At 45.9% G+C, this 17871-nt stretch overlaps 1 protein-coding gene across 1 annotated transcript in view; it reads right to left on the bottom strand.

The window, feature by feature from the left end:
- Positions 1 to 16336, bottom strand: part of RGMA (repulsive guidance molecule family member a) — a 56251-nt gene extending 39915 nt beyond the window's left edge. The window contains exon 1 of the mRNA XM_006885238.1: positions 16246 to 16336. Coding sequence (XP_006885300.1) covers positions 16246 to 16259 — 14 coding nt within the window. The 5' untranslated portion in view covers positions 16260 to 16336. The remainder of the gene's footprint in view (positions 1 to 16245) is intronic.
- Between the last annotated feature and the right edge of the window lie 1535 nt (positions 16337 to 17871).

Genomic DNA, 17871 nt, shown 5'->3' on the forward strand with positions numbered 1-17871 from the left:
TTGATAAGTAACAGCATGATAAACAGTAAAAATACTTAAGTTGTTAAAGTCCTCATTTCACCTAGAGCCATAATCAATGCCCACGGGAAGATGCAGCAGGCAAATGACAGTCCAAAGAACTCCAATAGCATATTGTAATGGCAAATCTGTTGCCAAAAATCTCTAATGTGTTAAAAAGCAAAGATGCCCCAAGTCATGTTTATTTTTCAATTGGCTCAGATGCTGGCTTGGAACCAGCGGTCAGGAAATCAAGGGACATACTACTTTGGGAAAGTCTGTTAGTCAGGGGCTTTTCCAAATTATTGAGGAGCAATGATGTCAGTTTGAGGACTGAGGTGCATCTGGTTCAGGCCTTGGTCTTTCTGATCACTTGCTATGCATGAGAGCCAAATAATGAATAAGTATTTATACCTATGAGCTGTGGTGCTGGAGAAGAGACGAGAACATCCCATGGACAGCCAAGAGAACAAACAAATATGTCTTGGAGAAGGTGTGGCTAGAATGCCCCTTAAAGGCAAAGATGATGAAGCTCCCGCTACATACTTCAGGCATGTTGCTAGGAGGTGCTATTCTTTGGAGGGGGCTATCATACTAGGAAAGGCAGAAGGTTGGCAAAGGAGAGGAAAACCCTCAACCAGGTAGACTGACAAAGTGACTGCTGCAATGGGCTCCATCCAGTGTGTCAGGAAGTGTGAGGATGGCACAGGATAAGACAGGGCTCAGCTCTGTTATTTACAGGGTCACTATGGGTCATACTTGACTCGATGGCACTTAACAGCAACAACATATTCTGGACAATGAATAAAGAAGACCAAAGAATAACTGCATTTGCATCACAGTGCTAGCAAAGAGTATTCAATATGAACTGCAAGGATGAAATTCACCTTAATGAAGCATAGCTTTTTAGAAATGAGGATGCGGCCAGTTTGTCTCACATATTCTGGGCATGTTATCAGGAAGGACCGGTCCTTGGAGGAGGACAATATGTTGGGCAAAAACAGAGAGACAGGGATAAAGGGTAAGATCTTCTCTGAGACAAAAACGGGCACAGTGGCTACAGCAATGGACTTAAACCGAGCAATCAATGACGTGAGAACGGTGCAGAACTGGGCTGGTGCCAGCCCGCCGCACACAGGCTCACTAGGATCTGGAACCCAGTCAGCTGCACCTCACACCCTAACAGCTGCACCCAAGGAGCACCAAGGATCGCCAGCAACCACCAGAAGCTGAAAGACCCGGAACAGATACTCCTCAGAGCCTCCCAAGGGGATCAATCCTGCTGACACCTTGCCGTGGGGCTTCTGGTCTCTAGAACTGTCAGAAAAGAAATTCCAGCTGTTTTTAAGCCGCCCGTTTAGTGCTACTTGGTTATGGCTTCCAAAGGAAACCTATCCAACTGTTACAAGCTTTTGGCCAAAGGTGCCGGGGTGGGGACAGCTCTACCTTCGGGCCACAGGAATCACTGCCATCCTTCCTTATCACCAGGTCCTCCTCACAGACTGGACTTCCAAAGACTTTCCTTGGTCTGTTTCCACAATGGTGCCAGAGAGGACCGCTCCCTGCGGGTCTTTTTCTAGAGTTTTGGGGTCTTGCTCTCTTACTATGGCATAAAGAACCGAAAGGCCACTCTTTCGAATCCATCAGCCATTCTTCCAGAGAAAGATAGGAAATCTCCTGTGAAGATTTATAGCCACAGAAACCCGATGGAGGGTCCCTACGAGTTGGACTGGACTCGATGACAGTGGGTTTAGGGTGGAGGTTCAGTGGTTCAGGTCTCCCCTTCCACAGGGGACACCCAGGTGTGGTTGCTGGTCAGTCTACCTCATGCACAGACACCACCTGCTGGTCAGGGGAGGCTTCTGTGTTGTTATGATGCTGAATGGGTTTCAGTCACGCTTCAAGGCAAAAAACAGTGCACCTGATGATCTACTTCCAAAACCCCACTAATTAACACCCTACGCAGCACAAAGGTCCAATCTCATGGTGCGCGGGGCTCCTGTGAGCCGGGACAACTGGAGGAAAACTAATAGCAACAGTAAAATTGCTGACTTGGGTTACAAAGTGCTCCGTGAATCCTCTGTGAGCCTATGTCATTTCTCAGCATTTCCCAGAGAATGCCCTTTCTCTCTCTGTGTGTGAGCAACAGCTTATGTGCTTACTTAGATGCTCCCTCTCACCACGAAGGACTCTTCTTCTAATTCAAAGATCTGGGCTTTATTCTGACATCTGAAAAACACACATTCTCATATCTCTGCTTAGAAACCAAATAAGTTTTTATTTTAATTTGCTCAGATGTATTTAAAATGCATTAGGGGATTTGATTTGCTCCTGGAGAGGTCTTGAAATACGTGTTAATGAGATTAGTGATTTTCTCCCCCCCCCCACACACACATAAGTCAAATTCTTCTGATTGATTGTTTCTGTTCAACAAGTACTTGCTGAGGGCCAGGCTCTGAGCTGGGTTCTGGGGGTTCTAAGATGAGTGACCCACAGCCACCGGCCTCTTCAGAAGTCCAGTGGGGGGACAGCTATGGAGCCAAATAATCTCACTGTGGAGTGATGAGTCCTCCAAGAGGGTGCTTATGGGGTGTCTCAGGAGACCCCATCTTTTTACTCCTGCCCTACTTCTGCACATTAAAAAGGCTCCACTGGTGAATTTCTTAACCGAGCCATTGCCACACCTGACTGTACCAGGAGTGTGTGGAGTTTGGTGACATCTTGAGCTGTGACACTGGGGAAGAGTACTGAATGTCCCATGAGCTGTCAAAAGAACAAACAAAGATAGCTTGAAGAAGCTGTAACCAAGGTGTTCCTTGGACGCAACACAGTGAACATACTCACATACTATGGGCATGTCATTTAGGATGAGCCAATCCTTGAAAAAGGACATCAGGCTTGGAAAGGCGGAAGGTTAGTGAAAGACAGGAAGATCCTCCATGAGATGGACAGACACAGTGACTATACCAATAGGCTCTGGACATACAGAGGTGATGAGGATGGTATGGGATAGGAAAAGGTTTAGATCTGTTGTTCACAGAGTCCCTGCAAGTCGCAGTCAGCTTTAGCTTCACGTCATCTGAAACAACCTCCAGGAACCCACCACAACAGACCACGATGCAGTGAATCCCTGTGAAGACCCCATGTAGCCTTTACCTCTCATTATTCCAGCATGTTCTTGGAGAAGAACCAGAGCGGAACCATTTATTCACCAAATGGCAACTGTCTGAACTGACAGTGAATCAGTGTCTCTCCCTCAAAGATGCGCCAAAGGCTGGAACATTTGGACTAGTGAACAGTTTCAGTGCCAAGCATAAATACCACGGATATTTAGCAACAAGAACAGATAACCAAGTTATTCATCAAGCTCAAAATTGTTTAGAATGGCTAATACAAAGCTGAAATAGAGATGAACCCCAGATGGGATCCCCAGATGGGCTGTGGGGAGGAATGCTGGTCCAGAAAGAACAAACGTGTCAATTTATGCAACATTCTTCTTCGGCATATCCATTTATTTTAAATTTGTGGGAGGCTGAGAGAATGTCTTCGCTTCAAAAACCCAAGCCAAAGCCACCGCTGCTGAGTCGGTTCCAATTCATGGCAATCCTCCATCGAGTTTCTGAGGCTGTAAGTCTGTCGAGGAGACTGTCTAGTTTTCTTCCAAAAAGCAGCTGGTGGATGTGAACTGCTGACATTTTGGTTGGCTCTCCCTGCTGTGGAGTTGGCTCTGATTAATTCCGACCCTCCACTGGTTGCTGAGGCTGTAAGTCATAAAGGGAGGGTGCTCATCTTTCTCCTGGTGGTTTAAAACCAACAGAGATGGGCAGCCTTGGGGTTAGAAGCCAACTCACTGCAGACGACAAAGTACAACATACAATACACTCCACCACCAGGATTTTCTCATTTCAGCATTAGGCTGGCAATACAGTATGGAGACTGAAAACATACACCCTGAACAAAGACTCTTAAGACCTCAGGATCACAGCGTGTTTTCAGAGGCTGTAAATTGCATGGGAGGAGATGACCCTTCTTTCTCCTGTGGAGCAACTGGTGGATTAGAACCAAATGCCTTTGAGTTGGTTGCACAGCTGCTTACCAGTAGGCCACTTGATCGCTAAGAAAATGCTGAAGATTTCTGTCCTTTCAAAGGTACTTTGAAAGAAAGGCATCGCGATTTCCTTCTTTGAGTCCGTCTTGGGAGACCTTACGGAGCACAATTCCACTCTGAAACACACCCGTATCACCATGAGCTGGAGTAGACTCGATGGCAACTAGTTTTGTTTTGTTGTTGTTGTGATTGTTTTTAAATAGTGAATAAAGACACTGTATAAATTAACAACGTTGCTGGATGCTGTCAAGTTAACCCTGACTCCTAAGAAGCCTGTGAAGATTAGACTTGAACCTTGCCCGTCCCGTGCCGTCTCATGTTCTGTCCCGCTCAAGCCCACTGCTGTATCTCCTGTCAGTCCCTTCCACGGAGGGTCTTCTTTTCTGTTGACACTCCACCTATCTCAGCAGGATGTGTCTCTCCGCAGACTGGTTCCCCTTGAAAACAAGCCCAGATATTGGAGATGAAGTTGATGGTCTGTTCCAGTCAGCTCCTGGCTAGTGTGGCCTGCTGGTAATGGATATTCTCCAACGTCTCTCTCCACAGATGTAATCAAATTGATTCCTGGGGGATTACCAGCTGAATGTTCCTGGGGGATTACCAGCTTCATGTGTATAATCACCATTCAGGTATTTTTATTAAGGGGAAAAAAGTATTTGCCATGAACAACCATTCACTGTACAAAAGTATATAATGTGATCATTTCTGTCACCAAATCCAAGTTTTCTAACTACTAGTCCATGTGTGTTTTCAATTTTTTGCATTCCTGTCACCAATTATTACCACCATATCTTAGTGGCCCTTTTGATCAAAGTTCGTAGAAATCTTCAAATTTTTAAATTTTTAAAAAATTTTAGTTATTTTTTGTGTGTACTGTCAAATAGGATCTGACTGGTACAGGAGGAGACTGTCCCTCCATCTCCAGCAGAGCATCTGGTGGATTTGAGCCCTGTACCTCTGGGGCTGCAGTGCAGCTTCCTGCCTCTAGGCCACCAGAGCTCCCAAAATCTTCAATTTTTTAATCTTTAGTTTTCGTGGTTGGTGCATATATCTGAGTAACAGCTGCATTAACAAGACTTCCTGTATGTGTATGGATCGAATCCTCTCATTCACAGCATTGTACTTAGGTCTTGCAAAGTTCTTTTTGAGGATGAACGACACCATACCCTGCCTCTTCAATTTCTTATTCCTTGCACAGTACATCATGTAATTGGTCAAGCATGGCTCACTAATGACTAGGATGTCAATCTTTTTGCATTCCATTTCATTTTTCACAACTTGCAATTTTCCTCCATTTTTTTCCCCTTTGTCCATTCCATGCTCCAATTATTAACAGAAGTTTGCAGCTCTTTCTCTTCATTTTGAGTCTTGCCACGTGAGCAAACGAAGGTCCTTACCTGAGTGAAAGATTTTCTCCATCGGTGTCATTGTGGTCAACTCTTCTTTGAGGAGACAGCTCCTTCCCTGTTGCGTTTGAAAGCCTTCCGACCGGACAGGCTTGTCTTTCTGCATTGTCCAACAGTGTTCTACCATTTTGATGGGATTTTCAAAGGCCTGCTGTTTCAGAAGTGGATGGTATGTCCTGCTTCTTAGTCCAGAAGCTCTGCTGAAAACTGTCCACCATGGGTGACCCAGCTGGTATTTGAAATACTGGCGGAACAGCTTCCAGTATCACAGAAACACACAAAACACCATGAGATGGCAAGGCCAGCTGACTTACAAGTGGTGGAATCAACCATAACAGTGTCTTATGTGATCGAGAGCAGCTCTCTCTGCAGATAGACACACACACACGGACATTCGCACACACATACATCTTCACAGTCTCATATCTTTAACTTCTGGTTCGGTCTGAAGTAGATTACGGGTTATTCAGTAATCCTGCTCAGCGCCCTTTATAAGAAGAGTTCTCCCCAGTTATAATAGCGTCTTCTTAGCAGCCTTACAATGGACACAATCATCTTCTGTTTCATGAACAAGGAAACTGAGACTCAGGGAGGTCAAGTGACGTGTTCAAGGTCATGAAGAACATAATTTGGAGGGCAGGCTTTAAAAAAAAAATACCAAGTGCAGAGCCTTTCCTTCCACACCACAGCTGTTTCTCATCTTCCCCCAAGGCTCATTTTTTACCCTGTCAGTTAAATAATGTGCCCCATATGTACGATGATGGATCATGCAGTGAGAAAGAGAGCATGTCTAGGGATACCCTGTTTCTCAGGAACAAATAAACAAAAAAGGTAAACTTATTTTAAGAAACATTTCCCTGGGATTCCTTTCCTTCTAAAAACAGAGTTGTTCTTCTTTCTTATAATGGCATGTGATCATTCTCAAGCTCAAGGTTTTATTTAGAGCTTACTTGGCCTTGAATATTTCTTAATGGTAGCTCAGTATTACACGACAGAAATTGTCTAAGTAAATCTACCTGTGGTATCAGATCACTGTAGCCCACAAGCCATTCTGAGCTGGGCTCAAATTCAAGACCAGCCGGGCATCCACCCCCGGCCAGGAAGGAGCAGCCCCCGTGGCCTGGGCTGGGTTGGCCCTGGTTGACTGCTGGCCTGGGCCCAGCCAGCCAGAATGTTCTCCACCAGGCCGGAGTGAGTCGATCCTGTCAAGAACAGTCATACTCATAAGGAAATCAGATACCTGGAGTTGAGGGATCACTTTTCTCAAAATGTCCCAAGCAGAGAAAAAGAAAAGTAACACAAAACCTTCACAGCATGAAGGACGCTGGCATCTAGCTTTTCTTTGCCACATGATCTTGAGCTACTCAAAGATACAAAGCCAGGCGTGCTCCCGGACAAGAAGGAAAGCATTTTGAAGTAGATGTTCTAGAATATGAATACCAAACTTACTTTAGTGGCAATGTCTGGTGTGTAACAAATAAAAGGAGAGTCTCACAAGTGCCAGGTATGAGGCCAAACGAAAACGGCCTGCCCAAATATAGCAGCGAGAGGCTGATCCTGAAGAAGCAAAAGCTGCAGGGGAGTCTGGTGGTGCTGTTTGCTTTGCTTTCCATATATAAATAAGAGGGAAAAAATCAGAGAAAATGCAACAACAGCTTTTTTTAAAAAAGAAAGCTGTTTATTATTTATACTCCACTTTCCTTCATAAATTTATATTATATAAAGTTAAATTTAAACGAACAGATACTATACCTCAGAAACTTTCCTACAAATTCTAACTCTTCTTTCGAAGTCAGAAGCAGCTCAGTGATTGTTAGGATTCTGAGGATGGAATATGTGTCTCTTAACTGCTCCTGAGGTAACCAGACACAAGCCTGTGTGGGAGAAGCCAGCAACCCACAGGCACGTTGGAGCAGGAACAATTCATCCTTTAGGATGCTGCTGTCAGGTGCGGAAAATGCACTCGGCAGGTGGATTTCTCAGGAACTCAGATCATTTGCCCAGCAGATGTGTTTTGAACAAGCATCTCTGAGAGCCAGAATTTGAACAGGTACTGGAACCTTTGCCAGGGAAAATCAACCAACAATGTCTTACGGTCTTGGGATGGTGGTGAGGGATGAGTTGCTATGTCAAAGAGAATCAAATACTGCGAAAGCTCCTTAAACAATCTGGCATCGTGGTTTAAAAACAGATCATTTGGAGTGTAGAGAAACTGAAAACCAGTAAAAGTGACTGATGTGTCCCCCAAAATATAGTTTATAGTCCTAGTCCCTCAGCCTATGATCTTATTTGGAAATGGGACATCCTCTGTTATATTACATTAAACAGATTCATTAAGGCTGGGTCCTAAATCCAGTCACTTCTGAATGATTAGGAGGGCAGGACAGATAGACACACACATTGGAAAGGTAGCGGCCAACAAGGACAAGGAACTTTCTGGACAACCAGAAAGGATCCTCCGCTGGAGGGATGCCTCATCTCAACATCTACTTTCTCAAACAGCGAGAAAAGAAACTGCTGTTCTTTAAAGCCATCCACTTGACGTATATTCTGCCGGGTCAGCAAGAGCAAACTAGGTTGGGGAAATGTGTACCATTTAATAAGATGAGTTCTAGAGTTTCTGTTTTGTCCCAATGCTTATACAATAAAACCCAACCCAAACCCACTGCTGGCTCTCGATGACTCTCCTTCACGTTTCCAATGCTGTAAATCTTTACAGGAAGAGACTGCCTCCTGATTCAACCACTGAATGTGGATTTGAACCGGTGACCTTTTGGTTAGCAGTCTGATACAGAATACACCATGCTATTGGGGCCCCTTTATGATATATTATATATATGCATGTATATGCATGTAGGGAGGGGAGGGGGAAAGGGCACATCCAACATAGAGGTAAAAATATAGGTAGGCTCTGTTCTGCAGTCCCAAAGGCAAATGGTTAGAATTCACCAGCTGCTTCGCATGAAAACGATAGACAGTCTCCTCCCCTGCAATTTACTGCCTCTGAAAACCCGCTGGAGGGTCGGCTATGGTTGGGTAGGTTCTGACTCAAAGCCACAACAGTAACTCTCTATAGAAGCTAAACCTTCTCAAAGGACAAAGATTCTATTGCTACTAAGGATACTGAACTCTGGAGGCTTAATGGTAAGGAGATGTGCTGCCACACCAAATGCACACAGTTCACATCCAGCAGCTACTCCTAGGGAGAAAGATGGGCAATCTACTCTCATGAGATTACCTCTGAAAACCCACCAGAGTCAGTTATGAATTGGGTTTGACTCAATAGTACAATGCCAACAACTTTCTATTTGGAGAGAATCATGTGGGTGTCTTAGTTGGGTTGTTCATCTTACTTGGATATCCACAATTAGCCCCCTTGGTACAGCAATCAGGAAATCAGTAGACCTATTGCACTGCTAAAGTCTGCAGTTAAGGACATCTCCAAATTATTGAGGAGTAATGATGCCAGTTTGAGGACTAAGGTGCATCTGATTCAGGTTATGGTCTTTCCAATCACTTGCTATGCATCTGAGAGCCGGACAATGAACAGGGATGACAGAAATTGATGCCTTTGAGCTGTGATGCTGGAGAAGAGCACTGAACATCCTATGGACAGCCAAAAGAACAAATAATTATGTCTTGGAGAGGGTGCAGTCAGAGAGTTCTCTGGAGACAAGGATGATAAGGCTTCACCTCACATACTTCAGGGAATGTTGCTGGGGGGTGAGGGTGGGCACTATTTATTAGAGAGGGAAATCATGCTCGGGAAGGGTGGAGGATCAGCGAAGGAGAGAAGACCCTCGGCCAGGTGGATTGACAGGGTGACAGCTGCAATGGGCTCTTGTGTGTCAGGAAGTGTGAGGACGGCACAGGACAGGACTAGGTTCAGATCTGCTGTTCATGGGATCGCTATGAGTAATATTTGACTCGACGGCACCTAACAACAACAGCAGCAGCAATAACAACAGTTGGGTTGTTCAGAGAAGTAAAATCAGGGATGTGTTTAACATATAAAGAGAAAAAGATGAACTACCAAGAAATAGCTCACAAATTGTGGGTGCTGACATGTCCCACATTCATAGACCAGATGGCCTGTTGGAGACCTCGGTTATCCAAGGACTGGTGAATCCACAAACATGCAGGTTAGGTGCAACCCAGAGATTTTGCAGGCTACTGTCTTAAGATCCAGTGGCCAGGTGATAAGAAAAATGCGAGGCTGAGAAGGAAAGCGGGCCTCGCCAGAATCTCCATTTATATTCCGAAGGCAGAATACACACCCGAGGAGACTCCCCTTTCTACTGATCGATCACCCCCGATCACAGCACAGCACAGCACAGCACAGCACATGATTACATTATAGAACTGAATAGCAGCCAGTCCAGTGTCTGTCAAATGGCTAAGATTCATAACCTAGTCAAGCTGACACAGAAAATTAACCAGGGTGGGTTAGTCTTTTTATGTGTGTTATACTTCTACCTAACGTGGCTGGGAGCAGTGAGGTTTTCTTTTAATATTCTGTCCCTATTATCCAGGATGCTCAATAATTAAGCACTGGATGTTACATATCCTCATTTGTTTTCACCAGACAGAGCTGCTGAAGAGCAAAATAAGAAGGTTAAAAAACACATCATATCAAGAACAGGGAACAGCCGTATGTAAGCCAAACTGTTAGCACCATCCTCAAAAAGAAAAGTATGTTAAGTATAAAGTAATGGAGCTGGGAGAGGACACAGGCAAAATATCTCTACATTCAAAAAAGCAGTAAAGTATGGTAATGGAACGTGCAGAGAGCTTGAATTGGAGACTAGAAAGGGACAAACTTGCTCTGCATTTCTCAAGCTGACAGAACTGAAAAACAAATTTAAGCCTCAAAGTCACAATACTGAAAGATGCTATGGACAATATATTGAATGACCAGAAAGCATCAAAAGAAGATGGAGGAAATACACAAAATCACTGTACCAGAAAGAACTGACTGACACTGAGATAATTTCAGGAAGTACCCTAAGAACAGGAGCCAATGGTAATGAAGGAGGAAGGAAAGCTGCATGGGAGGAAAGCTGCACTGAAAGCATTGGCAAAAAAAAAGAAGGCCCCAGGAATCGATGAGATACCAATTGACTAGTTTCAATTAACAGAAGCAGCCCTGGATGAGCTCACCAGTCTATGCCAGGAAATCTGGAGGATAGCTGTCTGGCCAACAGAGTGGAAGAGGTCCGTATTTATTCCCATTCCCAAGAAAGGGGATCCAAGAGAATGTGGATCAGTATTGAAAAGTATCATTCATATCACGTACTGCTGAAGATCATAGATATGGTACTGCAGAAACTGAAATAGGATTTAGAAGAAGTCATGGCATCAGGAATACCATTGCTGATGTCAGATGAATCCTGGTTGAAAGTAAGGAATACCAGAACAATGTCTCTTTGTGCTTTATCGACCATGCAAAGGCATTTGACTGTGTGGATCACCATAAGGCTAACACTGAGAAGACTAGGAATTCTAGGGCACTTAATTATGCAAAACCTATACTTAGACCAGGAGGTTGCTGTGCAAAGCAGGGAAACACCACATGGTTTAAAATTAAGAAGGGAGTGCACCAAGGTTGTATTCTTTCTCCAAACCTATTCAAATCTGTATGCTGAGCAAATATAGAGAAACTAGACTCTGTGAAGAGGAATGTGCATTATACAGATGACTCAACCTTGCTTGATAAAAGTGAAGAAGACCTGAAGCACTTGTTATAGAAGATCAAAGAACACAAATTTCTGTATGGCTTATATCTCAATGTCAAGAAAACAAAGATTTTTACCACTAGACCGAAAGGCAACATTGTGATAGATGGAGAAAAGATCGAAACTGTCAACAACTTCATCTTACTTTGATCCACAATTAACACCCTTGGTAACAGTAGTCAGGAAATCAGGAGACATACTGCACTGGGGATGTCTGCAGTTAGGGACCTCTCCAAATTACTGTGGAGTAAAGATGCCAGTTTAAGGACCAAGATGTGTCTGATTCAGGGCATGGTCTTTCTGATCACTTGCTGCGCATCTAAGATCTGGACAGTGAGTAAGTATGACAAAAGAACTGATGCCTTTGTTTGTGCTGGAGAAGAGCACTGAACAGTCCATGGACTGCCAAAACAAACAAATATGTCTAAGAAAGGGTACAGCCAGGGTGCTGTTTGAAGGCAAAGATGATGAGACTTTGCCTCACATACTCTGGGCATGTTGCAAGGAGGGGCTATACCTTGGATACAGGATGCTTGGAAAAGGAGATGATTGGCAAAGGAGAGAAAGACCCTCGACCAGGTGGATTAACATGGTGACCGCCACAATAGGCTCTAATGTACCAGGAACTCTGAGTATTGCACAGGATTGGACAGGGGTCAGATCTGTTGTTCGAAAGAGTCATATTTGTCTCGATGGCAACTAACAACAACATTACTAAGAAAGGTCATGTCTCAAACTTGTGTGGGTGCTCCTTTAGAGGGCTGAAGAACTACTTACCAAGGAAAGATCCTGTTACTGCTAATGACAATGAAGGAAGATTAAAAAATGAACACTAAGGAGAGAAGGGGGGGGGAGGGGGAAAGCACTAAGGAGGCTCTAGTGGCAAGAAGCTGTGCTGCAATCTCAAAACCATGCAGTTCGAGGCCCCTAGCTGCTCTATGGGAGAAGGATGGATGATCTCCTCCTGGGCCTCTAAAAACCTGCTGGAGGCTGAGCTATGGGTTGGCTCTGACTCGATGGTACACAATAACAACAGCAATGATGAGGAGAAAAAGAAGCCCTAGGGAGCTCTAATAGCTTACTGGTATGAGACTGCACTGCCAATCCAGAGGAAGGGGGTTTGAATTAGTCAGCTGCTCTGTGGGAGAAAGATGGGCAATCTCCTCCGATGCAATCATTGCCTCTGAAAACCCACCAGAGGGCCTGCTATGAGTGGGTTCCGACTTGATGGTTCTCAACAACAAGGAGAAAACCACAATGGAGGCAAACTCCAAATCCTGCCCTGCTAGGACAAGTACACTAAAACTTTTTACTCTGATGCACTGGTGATAAAAACTTTCTGTCCTGGAGGACACAGAATCCACTGGAATTGATCTCTGCTTCCAGACTGTGGACAGGATTTTTTTGTTTAAAGTTTCATCCTGCCTTTTAGACTCTGGTACATCTGGAGTGGTGATTCCTGTGAGTTTTGCATCTTGTTGCATTGCTTTAAACAAACAAGTGACAAATGAGGAATAGACTCACCTAGTAATTCTGTAATTAGTCCCTGGGTAACTGTGTTTGCTACACTTTGTCTTTACTGCAGTTATCTGGAGGTGGTAATTTTACAAACCAGGTAGGCATGCAGTGCATTTATATATCTGCCAATTGGCAGTGGCTTCGATTTTTAAAAAAATAGGCTGTAAAATACATTTATACGTATTTATTTCTGCTCAAATGGCACAATTTCTTCTTTCTCTTGCTTTTGGAATTTTAGAATTTACAATGGCTAGGCATTCTTGCCTTCTGACCCCTAGATTACTATAATACAGCATTTTCTATTTGTAGGACAGGCCTGGCTTAGAAATTAGGCATCTTTTTTCCCCTCCTCCCCTAAAGTCTCATTCATCTGTCACCAAGGAAACCAACTTATGTCTGACCTTATAAGTACACTTGTGGGTTGGTAAAGGCAATTTTTCCCACTGTCCATTTCTCCTTTCCTAGTTCTGTTGCTAAGGGAGAACTATTGAAATTCAGCTGTCACTCAGAATAAGAAAAAGAATAATTTCGCATTTGAATTGGGGAAAAGGCCTGGTGACCTGCTTGCAAAGGCACAGCTTGGAAATTCCTATGGCCTGTGGCTCCATTCTGCACAGATGGGGTTGCTGTGAATCAGAATCAACTGGACAACAAATGCTTTCCTTTTTGGTCAGTCATTTGAATAGGGCTGGATACCAGACTGGTAAGAAAGCTTGGCACCTCTCTTCTTCGGGTGAAAGTTTTGTTTCAATTGTTAAATGAATAAGCAATACGCTGTTCTTTCAATTGCAAAGCTAATCTCAAGAGTCGCAAGAACACCTCCAACACAAGTTATCTTTGACATAAATCAATTAAGGGCTGGTATCTTTTCATTTTGAACAACTAACAAATTCCAATTAGCCTGCACTAGCTTCTGACAGTCTACTGTTTGTTTTTCCTTGTGTTCACTTAAGTTACGTCCTGTCCGTTTTCCTTAGAAGATGGCAGAATTCTGGATGGACTGGTGACTGTGTCTCCTAATATATTGTGTGTGTGATGATTTAAGACCTGACCACATTTTGCTACCATATTTGGTAAAAGTAAGTGCTTGAATTTTATTCATTTGATAGCAAGGTTGGAGGCAGAAAAACAAATACACAAAAAAACATTTCACACTAGCAGAAGAGTGGCTCTGGGTATCTGTGTCTGGTCTTGCTGGACATCAATTTCTTTTTCTCCTGAGAAATGGCAAAAAAAACCCCGTTCTGTTCCTGCCTGCTTCCTGGAAGCCATGAGGCTCACTGTGACAGGTCTTGAAAGCCCTGACCTAGTATTAGGGATGCTCAGTCCCTAGCTAGAACATATCAGTCTTGTGTCTTCTCCCCTAAGAATTTCCATGTTGGTCTTACACATGGCTGCTGCAGAGCCAATGGTATTAATAGGGTTATATTAAACACGATCTTCCTCTACCTCCATTCTGTATTATTACTCAGAGTTTGTAAAGGGAGAAAGCAAACAGCTTCCTTAGTAAAGGTCAGAGACATCTTCCTTGATCAAGGTTGCAGATTACAGTGTCATCCCCTTTGTCTTCACAAGTCTGGTTATTTAATACAACCCCACAAAAGGAGAGGTTGTGAGGCAGAATGTAGCAGTGACAGGGTAAGTCACTCGCCTCCAATGTTGTCTATTCTGAGTGTTAAGGGCCTGCCTGTCACTTGGTAGAAAAAAAAAACAAGAGCAGGGCACTTGACAGATGCAGGGACCTCATCAGCATCCCCATAGCTCAGAGCATCTCAAGGAGCAAAAGATTTTTGCAAGAACAGAACTCCATGCAGTCCTACATAGGAACCAATATGCCCTGAGCACAGACAGGGAGAGCCCGGCTCATTGCTAACACAATCTGACCTGGAAGATGGCAGTAAAAATCAGCTATCAGAGCATGGAGTGGACACCCCACCCACACAGAGAGCCTTTGTCCTTTTCTTTTTGAGATCAGCAAAGTACAGCTCTGTGGTTAATCGAAGATCACTTTCTTTGTCACCTCAGGTGGGAGTGGCTCAGAGGAAAACCCCTTCTTTGTGTGAAAATGTAATTTTCAGTCAGCCCTTTTACAGGGTGCTCTCTCCAGATCTCCTTCAACTGCGGTCCAAATCGCAATCTTTCTCATGGGTTCATGGCTCAAGAGCCACTTGAAAAATCAACTGTGACCTATGGAAGATTAGCTAGGTCCATGCATGGGTTGTGAGGATCTCTAAGAGAGGCACCAAAAAGTGTCATCTTCTGTCAGCAGGTAACACGTATTTTTGCCAGAAGAACCTGGCAAAGATTGAGATAAATTAAGAGCTGGTGTGGCTTCATTTTGAACAACTAAAAAATTCACAATTAACAGAACAACTAGCAACTAAGAATGAAGATGACTTCACCCTGCATCAAGCAGGATGCAGAAAGTGACAGTGCTCAGTGGACTGACAGCCGCAGTTCTGTCCCTAGCGTGCTGTGCGGGACCACAAATACACAGAAAGTCGCTTTCACCTCTCCTGGTCGCGCCAGTTCCCCACTCCCCCACCAGGGTGTCTGGGAATCTTCTACTTTGACAACATCCAACTTCGGAGCCCATAAGGAATTCGCCGCGCACAATTCCCGTTAGATGGCGCTCTGTCCCCTAATCCGCCCGCAAAACACCAATCCATAAAACACAATCCAACACCTTCTGAAACCACATCACATAATAGCAGTTCGCAGGCGAAGCGCTCATTTAAAAAAAATCTCAATTTAGGGGAACTGTTTCTACCTCCGAGCAAATCTAATGCAATTACATTAACAGGCTACAATCAAGAATTACAACCCAGGGGCCCTCTCCTTAAACCTCCCTAAATACACCTGTCCCCTTACCCCTACCAGCTCCTTGGGATGAGCGACAGTGCGAGGCGGTCAGTCCAAGCCAACCTTGCTTGGGAACCCAGCCGATAGGGCTCAACTCCAATGCTGCACTACCCCGCACATCCGCTCCAGAGCGCTGGGACCTGCGCTTCACCCACCTCGCGGCATGGATGTCCTAGGGGACAGTCGCCAGTTCTGCGCGGCCTTGCACAGAACCGGAGGCAGGGGACAGGGGGCGCAGGCCGACTGGGGTTCACGGCGGGGCAGCCAGATGGCCAGTCCGCTCCGCAGGTCTGCGGGCCAGGAGGACAGGCTGCCCGAGGGAGGTGGCGGCGTCAGGCCAGATGCTGAGGCCGGGTCTCCCCAACAACGTGCGCCGGCGGCTATTGGGGAGAGTAGCACCGGGGGTGGGAAGAAGGCGCACAAACCAAACCACACAAAAGTTTTCTGCCAAGAGCTAAAGCAATCGGCAACCGCGGTGCAGCAAAGCTCCAGATCTGCACAAGCTTAGAGCAAGATGAGACCTGGGGCAGACGGTGACCGAAGCAGAGCCACTGCCCATCTAAGTGTCCCCGGCACCCGCTAGAGGGCTGTCAGCTGTCCGGTTCCCACCCGTGCTTACCTTGGCGGCTGCATGAGCCCGCGGGGGTGGCGCAGGCTGGAGTGCCGGCGAAGAGGGTTTCCCGGCGCGCTCGCGTGCTCCGGGGCAAGGTGGGAGGGGGTGGGCTAGCGCTTGCCCTGTCGCCGGGTGGGCTCAGCAGCGGCTGCGGGCTCGCCGCCTGCTCCGGGGCTGCATGCCTGCGAGCGCCTGGAGGACCCTTCCCGGCCCAGCGGCTCGGGCAGCGCAGCCTGCGCTCGGGAGTCAACTGCTGAGCGGGGCGGCCCCGGGCGGCCCCCTCCTTCGCTCGGCCCCGCCCGCGGCCGCCAAGCGGCGCGTGGGGAGGTGCGTTTGCGCGCAGAGTGGAGGGGGCGGGCCGGGAGTCCGGGGCGCGGGCGGGGGAGGGAGCGGGGAAATAGGGGTGGTGTTAGAATGTAAGCTTCGATTGTCTTACCCAGCCGCGCCCCACCCTCCAGCATCAGCCCCCGTGTAAGGGGGAAGGCTGAATACCTCAAGCAGGCTTTTTTTTTAATCTCATGGGTTGGGGGTGGGTGCAGGGTTGGGGGGGGTGCAGGTGGCAAGTGCGATGAAACCACACCTTCCACCTCTTGCCCCTCCAACTTTCTGAACCCTCCGCGGGAACGTCAGATTTCCACCCTCAGATCTTTTTTGCCCTAAAGGGCGTTACTACTCAGAAGGCGGTTCATCCAGGGCTAACATACCTTTGTTCTTACGGAGATGTTATTTTTTTTTTTCCCCCGGAGATGTTATTTTTAAGAATCTACTCTGAGAAATTAATGCACACGTCTTATTGCCCTTAATGCGTATTGCCCTCTCTTGGTATCACTCTCACTCTCCAGAGGTAACCTGGGGTCAGTGCGCGCCCCACTGTTGGTTCTTCAAGCCTGCGCTCTGTGCATTTGTACGCGCACTTAGAGCAAGTGCATTCCACCGGCTTTTCAAGAGAACCCTTCAGCATGCGGGCAGGCACGCGCCGTGGAGACGCTATCCGGTCCCCGCAGCAAATCCGGGGAGGTACCCGGAGCCCCGGGAAGGACTCTGGGTGTTAAGGTATCTCAGATCCCTCCCGCCAGTCGCCATGTGCCGATTTGAAGCTGAAACTGCAGCTCAGCGAAGTCAACTTGGACACAGCTCACGCCCAAATTAGTGTTGCACCGTTTGAGAACCTTGCCAGCACGTTTCAGACAGACCTTCCCGTTCTGACAGAACAAAATTGCCTTGAGTTTTGATGTGAGGAGAACTGTTTGGATTTGAAAATGGAAAGGGGATTATCCACACTAAAACGTGATTTTTTTTTTTTTGCAGTTGTTGTCTTGAGGGATGTGGTTTTAACTCCCTAGTCAGGATTTATTGGCCAAATGTGTTGGGATGAGCTACAGCAAGGATATAAATAAAAGGCATGTGATTTAACAGGAAGGGCTTGAGGGCTGGATGGCTGAGTTCTGAGTCTGCCTTTGTCTATAATTAGCTCAGACCTTGACAAGTCAATTAGCTCAGCTGGGCCTCAGTTTCCTCACCTACAAATAGAGGAGTTGTAGGGAGTGTGTGTGTGTGTGTGTGTGTGTGTGTGTGTGTGTGTGTGTGTTTTCAGTCTGAACTTTTGCTGAATACCCCATTCTTTTTTTGTTC

This window comes from Elephantulus edwardii, unplaced genomic scaffold, assembly GCF_000299155.1.
Source record: "Elephantulus edwardii isolate Elephantulus edwardi_28Jun2011 unplaced genomic scaffold, EleEdw1.0 scaffold00041, whole genome shotgun sequence".
NCBI lineage: Eukaryota > Metazoa > Chordata > Mammalia > Macroscelidea > Macroscelididae > Elephantulus > Elephantulus edwardii.